The sequence below is a fragment of the Salvia splendens genome, chromosome 12 (assembly GCF_004379255.2).
Source record: "Salvia splendens isolate huo1 chromosome 12, SspV2, whole genome shotgun sequence".
NCBI lineage: Eukaryota > Viridiplantae > Streptophyta > Magnoliopsida > Lamiales > Lamiaceae > Salvia > Salvia splendens.
In genome coordinates, this window is record NC_056043.1 from 28,335,665 (window position 1) to 28,351,483 (window position 15,819).

General features: G+C 38.0%; 2 protein-coding genes across 2 annotated transcripts; both read right to left on the bottom strand.

The window, feature by feature from the left end:
• Positions 1–872: 872 nt before the first annotated feature.
• LOC121759110 (probable protein phosphatase 2C 55) lies at positions 873–7,101 on the bottom strand. Its single transcript, XM_042154609.1, has 6 exons — positions 6,886–7,101; positions 5,103–6,022; positions 4,280–4,604; positions 3,938–4,087; positions 2,889–3,179; positions 873–1,153 (listed from the first exon to the last, which is right to left on the bottom strand). The coding sequence occupies exons 2-6, from the start codon at positions 5,864–5,866 to the stop codon at positions 1,124–1,126; spliced, it is 1,560 nt and encodes a 519-aa protein (XP_042010543.1). The 5' UTR covers positions 5,867–6,022; positions 6,886–7,101; the 3' UTR covers positions 873–1,123.
• A 2,983-nt stretch (positions 7,102–10,084) lies between these two features.
• LOC121757314 (cytochrome P450 734A1) lies at positions 10,085–14,528 on the bottom strand. Its single transcript, XM_042152857.1, has 4 exons — positions 13,937–14,528; positions 11,301–11,545; positions 10,843–11,206; positions 10,085–10,565 (listed from the first exon to the last, which is right to left on the bottom strand). Exons 1-4 carry the CDS (start codon positions 14,426–14,428, stop codon positions 10,149–10,151), a joined length of 1,518 nt encoding a protein of 505 aa, XP_042008791.1. The 5' UTR covers positions 14,429–14,528; the 3' UTR covers positions 10,085–10,148.
• Positions 14,529–15,819: the final 1,291 nt, after the last annotated feature.

Here is a 15,819-nt window from a genome sequence, read left to right on the forward strand (position 1 = left end):
ACAATTTGCGCATCTTTTTCATATTGTGCATTTTTATAAATTATAACTCCTACTCCTACTCCTACTCCTACTCCTACTCTACAAATATAGCATAACTTTATGTGATCACTTTGATTGCAATTTATAATGGTTTTACCTCTAAACAGCATGTAAGAAAGTTATTATACATTTTCACATATATTTGGGAATTTGTCAATTGGATCAACTCCACCTAATCCTAAGCCAACTAGTTTGGACTATTGGAGTTAGAACGATATCATAAAAATATTTTTTTACTATAAATTTGCAGCCTATTATGGTATCGTATTTAAGTTTTATAGATAAACATATTGTTGTAGCAAAAAATAGATTGTAATTTTCCTATCAAGACACTTAACCTTGATGCAAAAATATGTATTCTTTTTTATTAAGACACTTGCCTGATACTCCTTGCGTCTCAAAAAATAGACTAGTTTTACCATTTTCGATCGTCCTCCAAAATTAGACAAAGTTTAAATATGAAAAGTTTTTCAACAAATAATAATCCTACACATTATTTATAATTAGACCTCATAATCCACTAACACTCATTACATTCCCTCTCTCTTACTTTTTCTCATCTCTGTCTTACTTTACCAATTAAAACTCATGTCATTTATAAGTTTGTCAATTTTTTGAAGAGGGATGAAGTATTGATTAAAAATGTGTCATCTCTAAGAAGGAAGTTGGTGAATTCCACCAATATGACAGACACGCAACGACAATATTATCCAACCATCCATCATTATTGAAATCCATCTATTTCTTTGAAATATATTACTATTTGATGGAAAATTATCCACCAAAATAATATCTCAAGCAAAAATAAAAAAAACAGTTGAGAAGGGAAAACATGAAGAGAAAGATTAAATGCATAATGCAACTACTATAAATTCCAAAACTCTCACTCTTCCTCTATTTGCTTCATACATCCGTTTATAATGTGAAATCACCATACCTACCAACACATAACTACACATAACTGTATTATATACACTCACATTCATTCACTATATGAAAGCAACATAACAGCTTCAAGCCCTCGAGAGTCTTTGAGGCAAACTCTCCTTCCAAAAATAGTCGAATGCCACAACAAACTATTTCTCTAGTCAGAGCTTTTGCTTGAGAGTTTGTCCTGCAATAGAATACATCGCAAGTCCGGTTTAAGTTGAGCCACGTTTAAAAAGAAGATAGGCTGGGAAGGTTTCACTTATCAGATTATGACGAGATACTGAGAATATTACATAGCTCAAAATCTAAGGTTATTGTCTAGTAATTGCACAAACTCAATTAATGAATTGCACACAAACATGAGTTTTAGTATGACAATTCATAGACTTTCGATTTATGATGATATTAACACAAACTTAAATCACCAGATACCAAACTAATGTGGAGGCCGTGATTTATGTACATGGATTCATCGTCTGATGAACAATACTACGCCGTTCCAAACTAAGTAGTATTGTTGGTCAAATAAGGAGTCCATGAAGGCAAATCTCGGCATCTGCGTCTGCATCAACATCAAACTTTGGATCCTCAATTCGTGATAAAATTGTAACAAATCGATAGTCTATGTACCTATTACTCTCTTCGTTCCATTCAAGATGTTCATCTTTCCTTTTTAGTTTGTTCCACTCAAGATGTCCACTTTCTATATTTGGAAATAAATCTCTCTCTCCTCTCTCCTCGTTAAAATATTCAACTACCTTTTTTTCTCTCTACTTATTCCACCTAACAAACTCCTCCTAAAATCTCGTGCCACTCAAGAATGTGAACGTCTTGAGTGGGACGGAAGGAGTATTTTATTGTGTTATTCATGATTTGGCCAAAAGTTTTGTATACTCCCCCCATCTCACTCTAAGGGGAGCATTTCCTACTCTGCAGTGAGTTGAGTGGAGAGAATAAAGTAGAGATGATGATGCTTCCATTTCAGGAAATGTGTCAATTAGAGTGGAGCATTTAAAAAAGTGTTGACTTAAATTGCAACAGAAGGGAGTATCTAATTAGTTATAGACCAATTACTCTTACATAAAAATGCTTGCCTATTCCATGTGAATGGGGTAGCAAGTAGGGTAAACAAATCGTGCGGGTTGGCTCGTTATCGAACCAATGCGATATGGACCCAGCCTAATAAAGTCTAACCCAAACTAATCGGGTTCTTATTGGGTCGAGCCAATAAGGACATACACCCAATAAGGCATGATCCAAACCCATTAACTTCGGTTGCGTGTGTTCGTGTTGGATTTTCATATTGTATTGAAAATAAGGCTTGATCCAAACCCATTAACTTCGGTCATGTGTGTTCGTGTTGGATTTTCATATTGTATCGATAATTACCGGCCCTAGTAGCAACTAGCAAGTATCTAAAATCTAGTATCCTTTTAATAATCACCCAAAAAGATGTCGATTCACTTATATGGAGTGAAAAGTGGTTGACACAAAAGTAACGATAACAAACCAAAAGGAGAAAACAAGAGCAGAAATTAAAAGTCAATTAGAACAATCCTCCGAAGAGGCCTAATAATCATCAAAAGAGGCCTACGGTACCGTCCTCAAACACTATATTTTCCGAGATGTCTAGCTCTTCTTTTAAAAGAGCTATTTATTAAAAGAGCTATTTATAGAACTCCTACAAACTCTAAACAAGGAAAGTAAATCAACTTAAAACTAAACAAGGAAACAAATCGAAGCAAATTGAAAACGAATCAAAGCACATCCTATTCATTATCAATCAAGATAATGATGGACAATTGTAACATATCATGATGGAAAGAAGTGGCGAAGAATGGAACTAAGGCTGGTGAATACCGAGACAAAGATAAAATGCAAACATGTATGATTCTGAGTTGATATCAGAGAGAGCATACCTTGTGGTCACTAGTAATATAAGAAACAACTGCGGTAATGTCATCAAGCTTCCCACCATAATAACGGAAACCAGCTTCTTGTGCTGCAGCAGAGAAAGGTGTCTGCCTGTTTTTGTCCTGTGCTCGTTGCCGTGCCAATGCTGCTATTTTCTGTGCTGTCACCTGTGGCTTTAAACTAGCTCTTGTAGCTTGAACCACAACAGCAGTAATGTCATTGCTATACAGATTGTCGAATAGCCCATCAGTCCCAGCTATTATCACATCTCCTGGAGCAACAGGTATTGTAAACACCTGCATCACACACATGAACCATTTAGTTTCATTGTCTTTCCAATTAAACTACACAAAAATGCGGAATTATATATAACCCAATGGCTGGAGAAGTATAACTAATCTATAAATAACAGCTACAAATTATGTGTTACGGATAAGATAAGGCAATCATGAATCCATAATTCCATGTAGGTTGCTATCACTGTCCACTGATAGGATTATGGTTGCTTAATAATGCCTTCCTCATATGCCAACAAGAGGTCAAAGTGCTAAATTTCCAGGACAACAAAAGTTACTAATAGAGCTGCCAATGTTAGTGACAAGCTAACCATGCAGTGAATAAACGTGCTTCCCATAAAAGTGGATTTATCACACTAGTAAGTTTGATTTCCAACTGCAACAGCAAACCTTTCAGATGTCTGATTGAAAAATGTCAGGATAGTATGCAGGCCCTAATAGGATGATCACTCAGCAAACCATTGATATCTCTCAAATATAATACGCCATTCATTTCCAACTATAACTGAAATACTACACAATTCCGAGAAGTATGCAAAAGAGTAAAATAATCGATAAAATAAGATACAGCATAATTTAGATTTTCCTTGAAAGGTGTGCACAACTAAATAGTAAATAGCAAAATTTCAAGTCCCCGGAGAGTTTTTTATCATCCAGGATTCCAGTTAATAAAAAAAAGTAACACTTCATAAATGACTTTTTCTTCTGACATCATAAACACAGGCAGAGAGTAAAATCGAAGGAAGGAGCTACATCACCTGTCCGGAGCTAGGCAAATCGCCAGTACTCCCACACTCCAGCTGATAAGTAAAATTGAAATCATGCTGCTGAACAGGGGATCTGAAAACCGTACTTCCATCTCTAACAACCATAAACCCACTATCTCCTAAATTAATGGCCTGGAGACCCTACACAAGAAAGAAATTTTAATAAATAAACCACATGAAGTTGGAAGGAACACATTCATCCACATGTCTTTGGGAGAAACAGACACCTATTAATGCTTCAAAATACTAGGAATTGCCTTGTCCAGAAAAAAGTATGGTGATTTAAGGTTTCTGAGCAGCGTGTTTATCAAATTATACATTGGATGCACATACCTCACCAGTGAGAGCAATAATACAAGCAGTTGAGGATCCCTTTGCCCTTGTGCTAGTGTAGGCTTTTTGTAGGACTCTGGCAGGGTCGACAGAGCCTCTTGGTTCTTCTTGAATTGCATTGACTGAATGTGACATAAGCTCACGTGCATACAAACCTGCATCAACACCTAGATCAGCCCATCCACCTACACCATCAGCTACACCGATGGCTTGTTCATCTAAACATATGAAATGAGCATCTTCTCCGCCAGTTTCTTCCTTGTCAGGATGGGGCAGGTAACAAGATCCTGAATTCAGCTTCAAAGCTCTGACGATTGGACTGTTCCTGCAACCAATCCCAAAATAGTATGAATAAAAGGATGCCATAATGATTTTACTAAAGTTGGAAAGTTTTGTTGGGGATTTAATGAAATTCTAAGCTTCATATTGACAGGTCCAGCATGGCTGATTGTTAGTTTTAGTGTTTTACAAGGATCACGTGGCTAGCACTTCTGGAAAAAAAATGTCCATGATGCATTGCAAGGAAACATCTATACGTACATACATATGCATGGACATCCACATGTGTGTACTTTTTTTTCTCACCCCTGAATCCTAGAACATTGTTAAACTAAATAGAACTATGTAGCATAAAATACAAGAAATCCTCAAAGGATGAATTCCAACCACTAAACAAGTCGGTGGGTGAAGCTACAGTAATGTCAGTAACCACTAACCAGACCTAGCAGAATAGTGATGCAATAGAACAAAAGAAATAGTTGCTCTGTGATATGTAAAATATTTTTTTTATAGAAATAAAATTTAAAAATTGAAGAGAACATACAGCTCAGATGAATCAGCAGAGGTTGACCGCTGTTCTTCCTTCACGGAGTTCTCAAATGATACCTCTGGTGCATTGCCGGCAGATGAAAATGCAGGTGATGATAGATAAGAACGCTCAAATCCAAATCCAAGGAATGGATTGCTACTCCCCTTTCTCTTCGCGGCATTGTATATGAAATAAGCATACAACAAGAAGTTATTAGGCTGCTCTTTATTTCTCAAACTCATGGTAGCGTTTCTACAATATCCAACACTACTCCTTTTATACACACAAGAAGAATGATATGAAGCAGCACCATTTTTAACATGTCTAGGAGACAAATTTCCAATAGAGCACTCAGTGTGAGGCAATCTGGACCCACAACCAGCCATTAGTGATTTCGGAGAGCTGATCCCAGAGACTTTAGAAGGCCTTGATAGCAAACAATCAATGTGATGCCCACAAACCTGAAATGAAGGCCCTGAAATAGATGGTATGGAAATTGCTCGAGAAAATGATTCAACAACTGAAAGGTTTCTTCTTCGATTGGCTAAATGTAGATCCACTTGAGCAGCAGCAAGTGTACCAGACCGAACAAATATATGCGAGCCACTATTTGTTTCAGAGGGTACAAAATGCAAGAGCCTAGAGCGGCCAACCAACAACCTCCCCTGGCCAATCAAATCATCTATCTGACCTTGAATACCAGTTTCTTGCCCATATGTTGATCTCCAGAATCCTTGCCAGATTGCACCACGAAATCTTGAAAAATTATTGGATGGCATTTCCCTGGCTCAATTGAAGTAAATCTGGTAGCCGTTCGAAACAGATGATACAATCACAACTACAACCAAGAGAAGATAATCTCATACTCCCAATATATATATCTCAACCAGAATACAGGAGCACCGGCCTCTCTTAAGTATGTTAAATGAAAGAACCTGACAAATGAAAAGAACATACTGTCAGGGAGAATGTAATAAAAAGCACAAAGGAATTCTCCTTTTCCACAAACAAAAGAAGAGCTTATCAATTTTTTTCTAAAGAATCCTAATTTTTTCACCCCTCATTGCTTTACCCATAATTTCTACTTGGTGCCAACCTCCTATACAATTTAAAATGAACTGGAAATGAAAATTTCCATGCCTGATCCCCATTTATTCCAAAATTTTTACATAACAGTTTTAATCATGATAAGCCAATAACACTTGTTAGAATTTGAATACTAACAGAACTAAGCAACTTAAACGCCAAATTAATTGAATGCAAAACTAGCAGTTAGCCAATTCTGAATGGGAAAATTTAGAATTGCGATCTGGACATTTGCAATTCCTTTTTTTTATTCAACAATACAGCCTAATCAGTCTGCTTTCTTGTATTATATGAGAAGCAACCAGACAGACAAATGGAGGGATCTCAACAGAAAGAAAGAGGTCACACCAACGTCATACAAATTACCCCTAAATTGAATCAACGAACCCTAATCCCTCGTGATATAAAATCAACAACTTCAGCCCAGACCAAATCCTTGAGCAAAACACCAAACCTTTCACAAATTATGAATCAATACAAGTTGTTCCCATCATAATATTTGCTGCTTATCGACTAAGCACTGATTCTAGAAAAAAATTGGCAACGACAGTAGCCCAGAATACATCAACAAACAAACACAAGAGCTATAAAAGGGGAAAATATGTGAGACAAATGAAAAAGGGACAAATCCTTGAAAAATAAACACTGCAGAAAGGAAATCGCGCCTTCCATGAATCGAAATTGAAAAGCTGGAGAAGATGAAAATATGTACCTTTAATATTCTGAGGGATCTCGTGAGCGGCCAGCGTGACCGTAAACGGTCCTCCGCCTACAAAACGAAATCGGTAATAAAGGTAAAGAGAAAATGGGTTGGTGGTTTAAATTCACCGAATTTGAATCACAAATAAATTTGGGTGTTGGTTGGAGTGGAGCTGTGGCTGTTGGCTTGTCTGAAACGACAAATTCAGAAGGTTCCTGTTTGGAGATATATCTCATTCGGAAAATTATTCAAAATGTATTCATATAATCAATAATACTATCTACACTCGTATTTATCAATATTTTCATTAGTTTCTTGAAGAATTCCCCCATCACAATCCTGATTCAAATTATTTAAAATAATTATAGAATTCTAAATTAAATGCTTAATTCGGTCAAAAATCAGCTAAACAACCGTTGACGGCTAGTGCCGTCCAAAATGGACTACTTCCGGCCATTTTTCTAATATGTTGGACGAAATAATTCAAAACGTAATGTTCTTAACTAAAATCGTAAAAATGTCATATGTTTAAGACTTTTAATCTTTAATTCTTTACTAAACTCCAACATTTAAGGAATGAATGTTGTTTTGATTTGAGCCTGTACGTAGGAGAAAATGAGTAGTTAATAAGTTATCCTTAACTAGGGTTGTGACGCATATATAAATACTCTATGTTATCCTTAACTTGAGCTGTCTAACATGACAGTAATATAAATACTACTACTACTCTGTTTTTACTGTCTTACTTTTAATATCTCCAGAGTCAATACTACCATAATAGGGAGAACCACATATTTTCTCCCAAATCCAAATGTTGGAATCCAGGAATATTACTTATAAAATTCTAATGTCAATTTCATCTGATGTCGATTTGCTGTATTATCATTTTCAACAAACATAGCCATTAAATTAGAAAGGATAATCCCTTACTTTGTGGAGTTTTATCCAAACTCAGCGCGATGCACGACTGACGACTTTTATTATAATCAAATGAGTATAGTTATGTACTACTTTCGTCCATGCATAATAAATTCAGTTTGACTTGACATATAATGAAAAATGAATAAGAAAGATAGTGAAAGATGAATCCTATTTTTATAATCAAATGTGGGTGAGATTAAATAAATGGAATACAGAAACAAATGAGACATTTACAGGTGGAAAGACAAAAATGAAAAAATGAGACGATTATTGGTGAACGAATGAAGTATTATTAAAAACTATGAATTTTAGTATTGTTATACAGGATTTGAATTAGTTTAGAAAGAAAATATTATAGAACTCCATTATATTTATAAGTTATAACTTGGGACTTTTCAGTCTTCTCCATTAATACAACCACAGAACGTTTTAAGAAATGAAAATCTCTCCTATAAAATTTGAACTCCTAAGTAGCGTTTTAGTATATCAAAATAATATTGAGATACAATATGAGATCAGCTAAAATAGACTTTAGCCGAGTCGAGGAGGCCTCTTCCCGCAAGACGAGATACGCCCCGGTAGTGCTCTTCGGTTTGGCGTGTCGTCCCCAAAGGTAAAACGGCTACGTCTCTATTGATGCAGCACCGCAATCAGTAGAGCTCCGGCGAACTGGATGGAGGAGAGGGCAGAGCTTCGACAGAAAGACAATGCAGAGAGGGAGAGAGCTTATGATGCAGAGGATGCTTGGAATTGTGTGTACTAATGTAGTGGTATGGCTAGCCTATTTATAGGCCAAGCCACCATGCAGGGTCAACCGAGCCATGAAGGCTCATCATGGCAGATTCGTAACCGCCGTCGGTTACGAGCGTGTGGCAGGCGTGTGCCTATCGCATGTGGAGCGTGTGGATTTCTCACGTGGCAGTCGTGACTGTGCCTCGCTTGACGACGTGTCAAGCCACTTGGATTGCTGACTCGGGGGTGGTCCAAAAAGAATAGTTTGGGCCAAGCCCCAAGCCCAAAGAACAATTGCCAAGCCCAAGCCCAAGCCCAAGCCCAATATCGAGATCGAGATCGGGCCCGGGCTCGGGCTCGGGCTCGGGCGGGGCGGGCGGCGGCGCGCGCGTGTGCGCGCGTGTGGGCTTTTTCACCCATCTTGATCCACTATAATTATTAAGTAACATAAAGTCACTTAATTTAAACACATTAAAGATGTATTAATCTTCCAATGTGCGATAATTAACACTAGTTAATTATTCCCTAAGCACATGCTCCAAGCTTTAATTAAAAGCTAATTATGCCCAACTTTAATCCACTATTTCTCACTCACCGGAAATCGGATTTGAGAAAGTGAATATACTACATTTATCTACGTAAAATGTAGATCGACGCTATACCATTTAATTTCACAAAATTAAATGTCTCGTCACATTTATTCTTTGGTCAAAACCATTGACCGGGCATATTTAATCCATGATTTTTACAGGTAGAAACTTTGTTATGAGTAGTAGTGGTGCCTCAGTAAACATTTTCACGTGCCCCTTTTATAGGCGAAATGCCATGCTCCCAAATATCACAAATTTCCACGCATTTCAGCTAGAAATAAGGTCACACGATTTTTTCAGAATAAAATATTATTAGACCATGTATTTCTTTTTCATGGTTTACCGTAGTAGCATGAAATCCAATAATAGTACTAACTCATTTTTCTTTTTAGTATGTCTCATCCAATATGATTTATTATTAAAAATAAAAAAAAATTATCTCTACTTTATTCTATTTCTCTTATTTTATTTTTTACCTAACACATCAAATAAAACTGTATAAAATCTCATACTGCCCAAGGAAGAGGTCATCTTCTTTGAAACGGATGGAGTAATTTTCTACGGAGTATTTTTTATTTGTTTGATGACCTGGCCGTCGGCCACACATGACCGATAAACTTGGTCTTATGCCTAAGTAAAAAATGTAATGTTAAAGAGTTTATATCAAGGTGACCACTATATTGATAGGATAACATGCTAAAAGACAAAAAGAAAGGTAAATATTGAAATCAATACACCATTTTGAGGTGTTGACAGCCGAAACCCAACAAAAGTAAGGGGTCATTGACACATGCCAACATAATTTTGGTTGTTTATTTAACTATTTTAGTTTTTAATCTATTATTTATGTTTTTTTATTTTTTATTTAATTTACTATTCCTTTCGTTTCAAAGAAAATGACCCATTTCTTGAATGGCATAGGAATTTATACAATTTTATTTTGTGTGTTAGTTGAAGAGAATAAAGTATGAGAGGGAATAAATGTTTCTATTTAATAGAGGAGGTCTTCACAAATATAGCTAGCTACGCCTACTATGCAATCCTGCTGAAAATAAGTTGGAGTCCATGCTGTGGCTGCAAGGTCATACTCTGCATAGGAGCATGTAGATACGAGGGCGATACCATGAAAGAATAATGTTGCAGGATCATGGCCAAGACTAGTTTGGCTTCAACAATGGCAAGATTCTGCCCAACACATATCCTGGGGCCTAAACCAAACGGAAAGAAGGACGCTGGGTGCTTTCGTGGCTCAGAGAATCTCAAAGGATTGAACTCATTTGCGTCGTCACCCCATATCTCAGTATCATGATGGACAGCAGTCATGGCGATGTACATATCCGTGCCAGAAGGAATGTTGAGGCTCGCCAGTTTAACATTTTCCGATGCTAGCCTATTTAGTGCAACTGCTGGAGGGTAGAGCCGAAGGGTCTCGTTCAGTATCATGCTCAACTGTAGTAAAGACAACAGCTTCTGTTAATAGATTGAAGCGATTATAACATCTTTCTATCCTAATCACGGTAAATGCACATAATAACACAACGTTTACTCATTTTCTGGTTTACAACACCACACCAAAAACATGACATATACCTTTTGAATCATTTTTGGAAAGGGTTGTGTGCTTCTCTAGTGAGGATTCACATCATGTCATGCATAAAGACTAGTACTTGTTCAAGAACAATAAGGACAAAAAGTAGAAATCATATAGCTGCAGATGGAAACTTACTATTTTGAAATCGGATATATTTTCTGCGGTAGGGTGGGCGTTGCCCCTGCACGTAGCATTGACTTCGTCTCTTGCCCTGGTCTGCCACTCTTGATGAGATGCAAGAAGGAGAAGCACCCATGTTAGGAGATTGGCTGTTGTTTCCTTCCCTGCAAAGTAGAAAGTTTTGCATTCATCTATAATTTCATCAATGTCTAGTTTCTCCTCAACACCATCCTCATTCTTATATGAAGACATCATCAGTGTGAGCAATGATTTCGAGTTTCCTTCACTCTTGCCATGCTTCCCAATAATTTTTCTGATCGATTCACGAGTTTCCTGGTCTAGTCTCCATCTCATCCTGTTCTTCTTCGTCGGCAGAAACCTACACAACAGCACACAATTTTTTTTCCAAAAATGTTAGCAAAAATTATCAGAGGTGTGAAATGCGCGTGCACAACAAGGTCATTTTGAAGTACCTGAAACCGGGGATATAGAGACTACGCAATGCTTGCAAGGCGAGGCCGACTTGCTGTTCTTGGAGCTGAAAAATGCGATTCCCTTCTTCGCAACTGCTGCCGAAAGCTGTTCGAGATATGATGTCTGCTGAGAGCTGTTGGAGTTGTTGGTGTACATCCATTTCAAACTCATTTTTCTCTGCTCTTTTTACCTCCCACTTCTTCAGCATGTCTTCTATGCTAGCTGCCATTTCAGGAATCCAACCCTGTCAACGCCACCAAGTTCATATGAATAATAAATCAGACCTAATACTTTTCAACTAAGTTGATGTTTAAGGCACAAATGATAAACTTTTCCAACTACAAATTGCAATCAAGTGCTCTATCCAATCATTGTATACATATTTTTCTACTATGTCGCTGAATAGTTGTATTAGAAATTTAAATAACTACTGTACTTCCTAAAGTTAGTAATCTAATTTGGGATTTGCACACACTTCAAGAAATGAGAACGGAATTTGTCAGTGAAACATGAACCTCGCTTTATTTTACTACCTCCGTCCAGATAGTTTGCCATTTTTCCATTTCAATCCGTCTCACCTAGCTTATTCTATTTCACTTTTTACCATTTTTGTTAGTGGACTTCATATACCACTAACTCATTCCTACTCACATTTTATTATAAAATTATATAAAAGTAGGACCCACATTCCACTAACTTTTCATTACATTTTTTAAAACTCGTGCCCTGTCAAAGTGAGACAAATTATCTGGGACGGAGGGAGTAGTAATTATTAGTTTTATTATAAAATGTGAATAAAATGAATTATCAGAATGAATAACATTAAAAATGGAATGAAATACATGCAATAGTGTATATCTGAAATAACAAAATAAGATACTCCCTTCGTCCCCCAATAATTGTAGACTTTGATTCCGACACGAGTTTTAAGAAATGTAAATAAAAGTGAGTTGAAAAAGTTAGTGGAATATGGATCTCACTTTTAGATATTAGTTTTATAATAAAATGTGAGTGGAATGAGTTAGTGAAATGTAGACATACTTACCATTTATGGTAAAAAAATGAAAGTGGACAATTAATGGGGGACAAACGAAAATGACAAAAGTGGACAATTAATAGGGAACGGAGGTAGTATTTATTTAACTATTATAGAGTAATAAATGTTGTTTGTGAAGATTTTGTAATTTTCGCAAACAAAATTAGATAAATTTTAAATATTCTTGATACCTATAATCATTCGTGTATAAAATATGAGATATTACATGACGTTCGTCAAACAAAATTAGATAAATTTTAAATATTATTTTATTCCTAATAATCGTTTCGTGCATAAAATATGAGATATTAGATTGTCCACAATAAGGTGGAACGTCACGCTACAGCCACAAAAACTTGTCCCTCCAGTCAGCGCAGCCACAAAAACGTGTCAAGCCCAATAACAGCCTCGCCACGGCCACAAATCACATTATTTTTTTATTGTTTGTATATTTTAATTGGACTAGAATAATATTAATTCGACAAAAATAATTAGAAAAAAATATATTATATTAAAAAAATATATAGAACCAAATCTTCGTTGTATTACAAATATTGAAAAATTATACAACGAAAATTATCTATTTTCTGAGAGTGGATTTGAGTAAATTTGAGATTGGAAATTGGAATGGAATGAAAAAGATGAATTGGGAATAGGTAGTACTCCCTCCGTCCCGGCTAAGATGAAAATTCATTGGCCGGCACAGGATTTTAGGAATTATTGATTAAAGTGTGTAATTGGAGAGAGAAAATGTGGGCGTAAGTATTAAATAGAGAGAGAAAGAAAGATGAATATTTTAATAGGAATGAGAAAAAGTGGTTGGATGTATTAATTGGAGAGAGAAAGTTTCTATAAAAGGAAATGTGTCATCTTAATTGGGACAAACTAAAAATGAAAATGTGTCATCTTAAGCGGGACGCGGGACGGAGGGATATTTATAGAAATAAATTAAGAAAATAACTGCGGCGGTCGGCGGCGCACAATAGGCCACCGCAGCTGCGCCCCGAAGACCGCCGCCACCGCCCCGTCCTCGCCGCCTTTCCGGCGCTCTCTCCCCCGCCACGGCGCCTCTATTGTGGACACTCTTACACGAGTGTTCGCAAACAAAATTAGATAAATTTTAAATATTCTTGATACCTAACAATTACATGTGCATAAAATACTCTATTGAGATATTGCATGACAACAGAATAGATGATTTATGATTTTAAAGAAGTGACAGCATAAAGTCTTTGTAAAATAGACAATACTGTATGAAATAATTCAGCTCACGGTCACTAGTTGACTTTCCTCGAGAGGGGAGTAGTGAGCTGAACCTTACACCATTAATAATCTCATTAAGTGATTAAACTATACCACAAATAATTGAAAGCGATAAGTTTCAAAAATCAATTGTGTCATTTTAGTACAGACATCTACTATAACTAAATTCCATATCTTTAATTTCGTGAGAAGCTAATTCGACATTTAAAATTAGATGATTATAGAATTTAATCAAAAAGTATTTACGATAATTACAATTATTCTATTAAATGCTCATAAAAAATGACAGGAAGCTGTTTTAGTTTACGCTGAGAGTGAAAAGGGGAAGAAATTGACCTTGACTCGTTCCATGTGGAAGGCTTGAGCAGTGATCCGGCGATGAACTTCCCATCTCCGACCATCCAGATTAACCAGCCCATCGCCAAGCAACACCTTGGAAGACGGATTCATCTTCTGTTTCGGAAAATTGCCGTTGCTATTCATCAAAATCTCTTTGATCAATTTGGGATCGCCCACTGCTAATCTAGGTCTCCGCCCAAACCAATACACGAAATTCTTCCCGTAGAGACTCGACCACTTCCAGTAATGCGGCATAACGCGGTGGCAGATATCGTGCGTGATGCGAGGGATCGGCGCCGCCTCCGCCGCCGCGATCAGCAACCGCCTTGCCGCCGCTGTGTTCCCGAAGATCGGGCGGTAGTCGGGGCCATTTATGCCTTGTTGTTTGAAGTGTTTCTGGATTCGCAGGGGCTCCCGTACAAATTTATGTAGATGATAGCAACACACGAGAATGATGAACAGAAACAGAGAGAGAAGCCACAGAGACATTTGAAATTGAAAGTCTCTCTTCTTTACTCGAGTGTAGAGAGAGACTTTATCTACAGCCTTTAATTTCTACTTTCTGAACTTACATTTGTTTAATGAGCAATAATTATTGGAAGTACGAGTTCAACTTATTTAATCAAGTGGATCCATTCATAATAGAATCCCTATCTATACAACGCAACGCTGTCTTAAGAGTGTACACGATAAGGTGGACCCTCCAATACCCCCACCCATTTTTGTCCACCATCCCAGTTTTTTGTTTCCATCAGACACTTTCAATAGCCCCCAAATTTTATAATCAATTTTCATTTTAAAATATTTGTAGTATCAATCAAGTATAATTAAAATCATCGCAATGTAAATAGTTAAAAAACGAGCTAATTGGGACCGAATATTCTTTGTATTGGCAATGGTAAAACTATACAACAAATATTTAAAATAAAATACAAATAAAAACTCCGCCACCGTCTACTCGGTGTCGGAGTCGGCTTCTTTCTCTTCTTCTCCGCCTCCCTCGTTGCTGCCGGCCGCCGTTGCCCCAGGAGCCTCATCAGCCAACCCTAGACGACGCTGAATCCGAGTTATGAGCTTCTGGTATATATTCTTGATGTACGGGTCATCGGTGGCTAGGTATTTGCTGCAGACGTCCTGCAGTTGTTGCATCAACTGCACATCTAGGTTCTCTCTCAAGACCTCGTGGGGACCAGGAACCATGGGCTGCGGTATTGAGGCGGGCTGCGGGATGCGCAATCCAGACGCGGCAGACGAGTGGCGGGAGAAACGTCTAGCCCCTCTGGCGCTGCGGATAGAGGCTTGTTGACCCGGGGGCAGTCCTCGTCTAGTGTGTGTTGGGGCGGGCTCTTCGACTTGCTCGTCGTTCTGCTCGAACGATTGCGAGCCGCTTCCGCTGCTGTAGTCCTCGGCAATGTTGTGTCTTGTACGCTTCGGCCCAGGAACTCCAGTGACCTCTTGCGCGCAGATGGCCTTGAATTTCGGACAATGCTCGAGAATTAGATACTCCTCCCACATTGTGAACTTCGGCCAGCCCTCCGTATTGTATTGGCCCATCGACAGTGCCTTCACGTCTGCTTCGCTTCGGCCACTCTCAGCGTGGAGCAGGTTGTTCTGGTATATGCTCGCGAACCGCTTGGTAGCCGGCAGAATCCTAGACCACTTTTTGCGGATCTGTTCTAGGTCGCGCTCTCGGGCGCCGCGAGTTTTGAACTCGTTGTATGCCATCAGGACGCGCCCCAAAAGCTCCCCTCGGTCTGATCGGTGCCCACTATGGGGTCCGATGTGATGGCATCTCATGCCCTCGATACGGCAATGGACTCCGCTTTGTTGTAGAGCGTGCCCCGTTTGGAGCACGAGCCACAGCCACTGCCGACGCCGCT

Coding starts and splice junctions, on each gene's coding strand:
- LOC121757314 (XM_042152857.1), bottom strand. CDS start 14,428: ATGTCTCTGTGGCTTCTCTCTCTGTTTCTGTTCATCATTCTCGTGTGT. Junction 11,546..13,936: donor TCCACATGGAACGAGTCAAG/GTCAATTTCTTC, acceptor TGGCGTTGACAG/GGTTGGATTCCTGAAATGGC. Junction 11,207..11,300: donor CTCTATATCCCCGGTTTCAG/GTACTTCAAAAT, acceptor GCTGTTGTGTAG/GTTTCTGCCGACGAAGAAGA.
- LOC121759110 (XM_042154609.1), bottom strand. CDS start 5,866: ATGCCATCCAATAATTTTTCAAGATTTCGTGGTGCAATCTGGCAAGGA. Junction 3,180..3,937: donor ATTTGCCTAGCTCCGGACAG/GTGATGTAGCTC, acceptor TGTGTGATGCAG/GTGTTTACAATACCTGTTGC. Junction 1,154..2,888: donor ATATTACTAGTGACCACAAG/GTATGCTCTCTC, acceptor ATTCTATTGCAG/GACAAACTCTCAAGCAAAAG.